This window comes from Dromiciops gliroides, chromosome 4 (genome assembly GCF_019393635.1).
Source record: "Dromiciops gliroides isolate mDroGli1 chromosome 4, mDroGli1.pri, whole genome shotgun sequence".
Taxonomy (NCBI): Eukaryota; Metazoa; Chordata; class Mammalia; order Microbiotheria; family Microbiotheriidae; genus Dromiciops; species Dromiciops gliroides.
The window spans coordinates 311,349,891-311,357,607 of NC_057864.1; the positions used below are offsets into that span (position 1 = coordinate 311,349,891).

The window sequence follows — 7,717 nt, forward strand, 5'->3', positions numbered from 1 at the left end:
AAAGTTTTATTGTATATAAAAGTCTAAAAGATTATTCCTAATTTACAGCTTTAAAACAAACAAATAAATGGGCCAGATTTGGCCCTGGGGGTTAGTTTGCTGATCCCTGTTTTTAGAAAGTTGTCCACACCACAGAAATGTTAAATGACTTGCCAGAAGGGGTCACACAAGGTAGTGTGTATCAGAGTTGAGACTTGAACTTCGTTCCTCCTGGCTTTGAAGCTGACTCTGCTATGCCAAACTTCCTCTCACATCTTGTATTTATTCTTTTAATGTGTATTCTATAATCATTTACGTTGTTGTCTCACCCACTAGAATGTAAGCTTCTCGCAAGGGGGGAATTGTTTCATTCTTTGTATTTGTACTCCAAGCACCTAGCCCAGTGGGTGGCATATAGGAGTCACTGAATCTGTGCTTTGCTCATTGTTGATGGATGGGTTGATTATTGATTGATTGATAACCTCCTAATGGTCCAAACTTGTGTCATTATTTTTAGGAAGAATGAGGAGAAAATTGTGGAATTTGGGATTCTCTCTCATCAGAAACTTGAAAAAAATGTAAAAGAAGTGGCCAGAGCCACGGAGTACCAGCTGAGCATTGCTTTTAACCTCAGCCAAAAAAAGAAGGAAGAAGAAGCTGACGAAGTGCTGAAGGAACTGGAGAACCTTCACAAGGCTGCCATCAAACAAGTTTCCAAAAAGCTGACCCTCACTGAAGGCCAGTTGCAGGAGAAGACTGAGCAGCTGGAGAACATGACCCACTGGAAGGACTTCCTAGAGGAGGAGCTCCTGGAGACCCGGGAGGCATTTCAGAAATACATCAATTCTACGTTTCCTATGCTTGCACCAGGGCAGGCAGATTTTATTCTACCCCTAAGAAAGAAACCACCCAGTGAAATAGAAGAATACATCGAAGCCAGTGTCAAACAACAATTCAGTCAAGATTGCCCTGAAAAGCCAATTGTTGTTCTGGACACCCAATAAATTCATTCGATGAGCCTTCCTCTGGTACCTCTTAGGTTAGGCAACCAAGTGACCCAATACTTGTAGCAGTAGACTTGGAATCAGGAAGACCTGATTTCAGAGGCTGCCCCAGCAGCCATCTGCTAGAGGTTAGACCCTGGTCAGTCATTCAACAAGCATCTATTAAATACCTACTGTGTGCCAAGCACTGTGGTAAGCATTGGAGGTAACAAAGAAAGGGAAGAAAACAGTCCCTGTCTTAGAGGAAGGTACATTCTAATCAAGGAGGCAACATGGAAATAACTAGATAATGTGTAAGATGTATACAGAATAGATGGTGGTAATCTTAAAGGAGGAAAGCATTAATAGGTCAGAGGACTGTTTAAGGCCTCCTGTAGAAGGTGGGATTTGAGCCTCTGAGCCTTGAAAAAAGTGTAAGGATAAGTGAGGGTTAAATCATAACATAGCACAGTTTTAGGGAGTAGTTTTGTCTAATTCCTCTGCTACTTTTAGGAACAGGTGCACATACTTGAATCAAAAGTAAACAGATTGTTCTGTTAATGTTATGTCAACATTATTGATGCCCCTAGGTCATGATAAACTTACCAGTGACGAAATAATGGGAAGTAGTTATATTGAGATAAGTTCTGGGAAATCGTTGTATTCAAAGAAGTTCTAAGAAATTGGGGTATTATGCACAAGTTGTTTTAGACACCTACAGAAGCTATTCTTTTATCTGTATTTTTTTTTTAAAGAGCATTGTTTTGGATTGTCATCTCTTCCACAAACTACCTATATGCACGAATAGTCTCTGGATGCTCCTATTTTCCTCTTTCCATAAACTCTCTATTATTTCAAAGACTGTCTCCACATTGGTTCATTTCAACCTAAAAGAAAAAGATGGAGGTAAAGGGTCAGAGCATTCCAGGCATAATCACACTGAGCTGAAAGGGTGTTGAATACAGGGTTGGCAATAGACCCTGTGTGTCACCATAGAACAAGCCTGGCTAATTATGGGGAAGTTTGTCTCCAGAGGGTTGGTTACCAAGTGATTAGAGAAAGGGAAAGTAAGGGAATAAGCATTTATATAATGCCTACTATGTGCCAGGCAATGTGCTAAATGCTTTACAAATATTATCTCAATTAATTAGTCTGGTCACTACTGTCGAAAATTAAATATAGTTTTATTGCCTGTCTCCTACAAAAAATAAACAGATCAGAGAAATTAATTTTATAATATCTCCTACAATTCGTTTCCATACCTGTCCTCCTATCAAAAAAAAGATCAGAGAACATAATATAACAGATCAGAGACAGACAGGAAAAACATAATCCCAGTTTATTTGTCCCAAGAAGAAACAAACATGATCATGTGGAGACCCCTTCCTAAGAAGGACTCCCCCTTTCTGAGGATATTTTTTGTTCATTTGTTACAGGGTGTTGTCAGTTTCATTAGCATGATACAAATCAACCCAAAAGCAAATACTATAACAAGAATGCATGTAATGCAAAGCAGTTTTAACAATTTCAGTTATAACAAGTATGGAAGAAATATGGAAGCACCATGATAAGATTACAGGATTCCAAAAAGGAGTTTGGCAAGAATGAGGACACCCAGATGTCCCCGTAAGATAGGGATTTACTATCCTGAGGAAAGAAGTCAACAGGTAGGGAGTTTTATCTGCTAGCTATCTGGGTTCAGTTTGGAGTACAGTTGAAGGACATTCTCCTTTTATTAACTCAGAGTTTCATAAAAAATACTTTTGGATAATAAGGTACCTCCATCAAATCCAGGTGATCCATACATTCATATTAACACTACATATCATGAAACCCTGATAAAACCAGGAATCTTTTGGATTATTTAAATTAGATAATGATATGATTAAAGGCAACATGATAATAACAAACCTGCCTTGGAGTAAAGAAGCCCTAGGGTCAAGTTCCACCTTTGACACATAGCAGCTGAATGGCCTTAAGACTGTTAGTTACAGGAATAATTACAGATTCACATTGGTAGAGAGAATTTCTACATACATGATGACATGATAGCCAACAAATATTTCAGTGCCTAATATGTGCCAAGAACTGTGCTGTGATAGATACCTTACTACCCCCCACAAATATATGAAATATTATATAATATATAGTCTCACACTGATAGAATGCTTTAGTCACAAAGTATTTTATATGTGTAATTTAATTTTCATAACAACTCTGTGACATAGGCAGTGCAAGCACGTATAACATCCTCTTTTTACATATAAGGAGACTGAAAACCATAAGATTATTAGCAGCAATGAGAGGAATAAGAATAATACATTTTGGGGGTAGCTAGGTGGTGCAGTGGATAAATCACCAGCTCTGGATTCAGGAGGACCTGAGTTCAAATTCAACGTCAGACACTTGACACTTAACTAGCTGTGTGACCCTGGGCAAGTCACTTAATCCTCATTTCCCCGCCCAAAAAAAAAAAAAAAAAGAATACATTTCTTTGACATTGAAGGTTTTCTTTTGTGCTTTCTTCAAAATAGCCTCTCGAGGTAAATAGTACACTGTTATTATCCCCATCTTACTTAGGAAACTAAAGTTTAGAGGATGAATGCTTTGCCTACGGTAGTTATATCAGAATAGGGATTCAAACTAATAATAGCTAGCATCGGCACTTTAAGGTTTGCAAAGTACCTTACACATTACATCATCTGATCTTCACAAGAACCCTGGGAGGTGAGTGCTATTATTGTCCCCATTTTACAGATGAGGAAATGAAAACTAAGAGAAGTTAAATTATTTGCCCTAGGTCACATAGTTAAATGTCTGAGGTAGGATTTGAATTCAGGACTTCCTGACTCTAAGACCAATACTCTATATCCTTGACTATAATATCTAGGTTCCCAAATTCAACTCTCTTTCTCACTCCAGTTTTTCTCACCTGCAATCCACCTCCTAATGCACAATTTTTCTCACTATATTATATCCCTCTCCTTTGCTCCTTCTTTTCCTACACAGAAGCCCAAGTCTCCCCCCTCCAAAAAATACTATTACTTTGACCCTGCCAGCCCATCAGTCTATCTTCTTATTTCCATCAGTCTATCTTCTTATTTCTCTTCTCCCCTTCAAATCCAAATTTCTAAAAATTGATTCTTCCACTGCCTCGCCATCCATGAAACCCCTCCACCCCCTAAATCTGGCTTCCATACCCACTGCTTTCCTTAAATCATTGTTTCCATCCAATGGCCTTTTTAGAAGCCTCACCTCATCTTCCTACATCTTTCTGAAGCATTTGTTATTTCATCATCATTACTTAGCTATTTACACAGTCTCCCCATAACTTGCTCTGTAAAAATGGGCAGGGGCCAAAGAGTAAGATGCTTGCTACACACATCATTGGTGTTTTAACATATGTTCATTTTGTTGGACCAAATTGAATTGAATTTTCCCCAGAAATTCCAAAATTCTGCAAGAAGCCTTTCTTGACCTACCTTAATGTTAATACCTTCCCTCTGAGGTCATCTCCAATTTATAACACACATGTATCTGTATATGAATAATATGGATGCATGTATATATATATCTATAGATAGATAGATAGATATCTTGTTCGCACATAACTGTCCTCTCCTCTTTAGACTGTGAGCTTCTTGAAGGAAGAGGCTGCTTTTTTGCCTCTCTGTATCCCCAGTGTTTAGCAGAGGACCTGACACATAGTAGATGCTTAATAAATGCATGTCAAGTTAACTTGAAAATCACACAGGTAGAAAGTATCAAAGAGACTCAAAAGCCAGTCTTCTTACTCTGTCCGGTGTTCTGCCAACTATGTTGTATTCACTTTCCCAAGGACTGCTCTAAATCATTGGGGGACCATGTGACAGAGTAAGGATGATTCAGACATCCTGTGACCACTTCTGGGAAAATAAGTCAAACGCAGGACCCTATTGATGGTGGAATCTTGAAACAAGAGTCCTGGTTGCCCTGATGTTGGTTGCTATATCTTTGACTCAGCAGTCATCCCCTGGCGGCATCTCATCTCATCCAGCCAACTCTTAGAAGGCCAACTCTTAAGGAAGAGGCCAAAACCAGAATTCTCCAAGGAGAAGCAGCTTGTTTCCTTGACTCAAGGTAATTTTTTTGAAGGGGCAATCAATACAAGCATCCTCCCAATGAGCAGGCCTGTGTTCCTGGAAGAGAGGTTTTGCTGAAAAGCAGCATTAAAATAACCAAGATTGTTTTAAAGGCTCTCATTGAGGAGGGAGGTCTTGTCTTAAAACTCAGGGTGAATATTTCACAATGCCATGGCACATTGTAATGGGGCTTTGCTTTCTACTTGTGAAGGGCAGGAGACAGTCCCAGAGTTACACACAAGAAGAGAAAACTGGGTTTGGGACTGTGGCCCCAAAGGCTATACCATAGCCCTTTAGTGGGCTGTGAGTTTTTAGTAAGGGGCACCATGAAATTTTAAATGTTCCATTATTGCAGATAAAAGTAAATGCATAAATAAATTTGCCCAGTATATGTTTTATTTACCTAGCATGTATAGTAAGGTAAGTATATTTGCAAAACAAATAAAATTTGCCCATTACACAAATGTATTAACCTCAAAACATTTCATGCCCTTAACTCACAAAGAACTCAATAAAGATGGCCACTCATATTGCGATGCAGCTGCAGCAGCTAGTCCTACCAACTCTTACCATCATAATGCTAGCACCTTAAACATTGTGTGCCATGAATCCTCATGACAAAGAAGATGGTGTCACGAGCGAAAAATATTTGAGAACCAATGGTGTAGGGCTTCAGCCCATGATCATCCCCCATCTTCTCTCAAACCATTAAATCTCTAGTGTTACTTAATTGGTTAAAAAAAAAATAAAGCAAACAGGATTATCTTTGACTTTTCTCTCTCCCCTCTCAGGGCCAATAAATTCCTGAGTACTATCAATTCTACCTCTTAATCCTTTCATATCTATCCCCTTTTCTAGCCCCACTACCATCCTAGTACCAGGTCTCATTATCACCTGACTCAACTATTGCAATATTCTAATCACTCTTCCTGAGAGGCACTGTGATAAAGCGGAAAGAGCCTTGATTCTTGAGTCAGAGAATTGGAGTTTAAAATCCTGATCTGATGCTTACTACACCTAGTAACTTTGGGCCTAGTAACCTCCCTGTTTTCCTCACCTATAAAATTAGGAGGTTGAACTAGATGGCCTCTAAGCTTCCTTCCAGTTTCAAATCTATGCCCTAAGTCATTTCTCTGCTCAAAATTCTCCAGTGGCTTCCTATTGCCTTTCAGATAAGTTCTTAACTCCTTTGCCTGATCCTCAAGGCATACCTGGTGCGGTGCTACCTTTCTAGACTTTTCTCCTATCACTGTCCTCTATACCCTCTATCCCACAGCCAAAATGGACCACTCTTTGTCCCTTGAACACTTCCTGCATACTCCCCTACCTCCGTGACTTTAATCTGTCAGTCCCTATTCCTTCATTGTCATTTCTCTTTTCTTTGCCTGCTGAATTGCTACCTGTTTTTTAAAGCCCAGTTCATGGATGGATTTGGAGTCAGAAGACTAGGTGAAATTTTTTTTCACTGAACTTAGACCTTCAGTGAAGTAACTTGCCAAGATTCTGATTTTTAAAAACATATCAGAGGGATAGCTAGGTGGTGCAGTGGATAGAGCACCGGCCCTGGAGTCAGGAGAACCTGAGTTGAAATCTGGCCTCAGACACTTAACACTTACTAGCTGTGTGACCCTGGGCAAGTCACTTAACCCCGATTGCCTCAAAATATATATATATATATATATCAGATAGCTGCCCTGTTGATGATCAGCACCTTCGTTTGTGACCCACACTGCAACAAGTACGGTGATTCTAGAGAAAATGAAATCTAACCCCAAATCTCGAGGCCATAGTATTTTATGATTGGAAATCCCTGATTATATAGGATTTATCATTATAAATTAAATGTTATATTACACTATATATATTAAATCCCTTATGACTGGCATCCCCTGAACATGAAATGGAATGCAGAAAGAAGTAGCACTTAGCTTGTGGTCCAGGCAAGATTGATGAAATCCTGCGGTCAGCCTAGTTATGGAAGGTTGATGCATTTTTGAAGTATTTATCCTCCAGTCACCAGCCAGAACAGCTGTGCTTCAAGATTCATTCCATTATTGGGTAGATTATCACGTGATGGTGGTGGGGAGGGAGTAGTGTGTATCTTGGGAAGATCTATGCCCATTGGTGGCCCTAGTGGCCAGAATTATGCTTTTAAATTAGACAGGTGCTGAGATACTAATCATTAAACTGATGGGGGTGGGGAGGGATAGTCTCTCACAAGCAACATGATTTAATTCATAGGACCATAGATTTAGAGCTAGAAGGGACTGTACGAGTACATCTAGTCCAGTCTGTTAATTTTATACATGAAGAAACGGAGGCCTATAGAAGTAAATTTTCCCAAGATCATACAGTTAGGAAGTGGCTAAGCTAGGACCGAGAGCCAGGTCTCATGATTCAAAGTTCAGGGTTCTTTCTACTCTTCTGTGATCAACCAGATTTGCTTTAAGCACACACACACTGGATTTAATTTTGAGAAGAAGCCTGACTTAGCAACATAAAGGAAAAGAGTAATCACTCTTTTAGGAAAACCTCATGATCTGACCTTGAAGAATTTGAGGATGTAATTGCAAGGGACCTTTTATAGGAGATAACTATTCAGGTATGAATTGAACTAGAAAAACTCCAAGCTTC

The 7,717-nt window shown here is 39.3% G+C and overlaps 1 protein-coding gene across 2 annotated transcripts in view; it reads left to right on the forward strand.

The window, feature by feature from the left end:
* C4H6orf163 (chromosome 4 C6orf163 homolog) overlaps nt 1-2,174 on the forward strand; it is a 28,898-nt gene extending 26,724 nt beyond the window's left edge. For both annotated transcript variants that reach the window (XM_043964408.1, XM_043964409.1), the window contains exon 5: nt 497-2,174. In XM_043964408.1, coding sequence (XP_043820343.1) covers nt 497-983 — 487 coding nt within the window. In that variant the 3' untranslated portion in view covers nt 984-2,174. The remainder of the gene's footprint in view (nt 1-496) is intronic.
* Nucleotides 2,175-7,717: the final 5,543 nt, after the last annotated feature.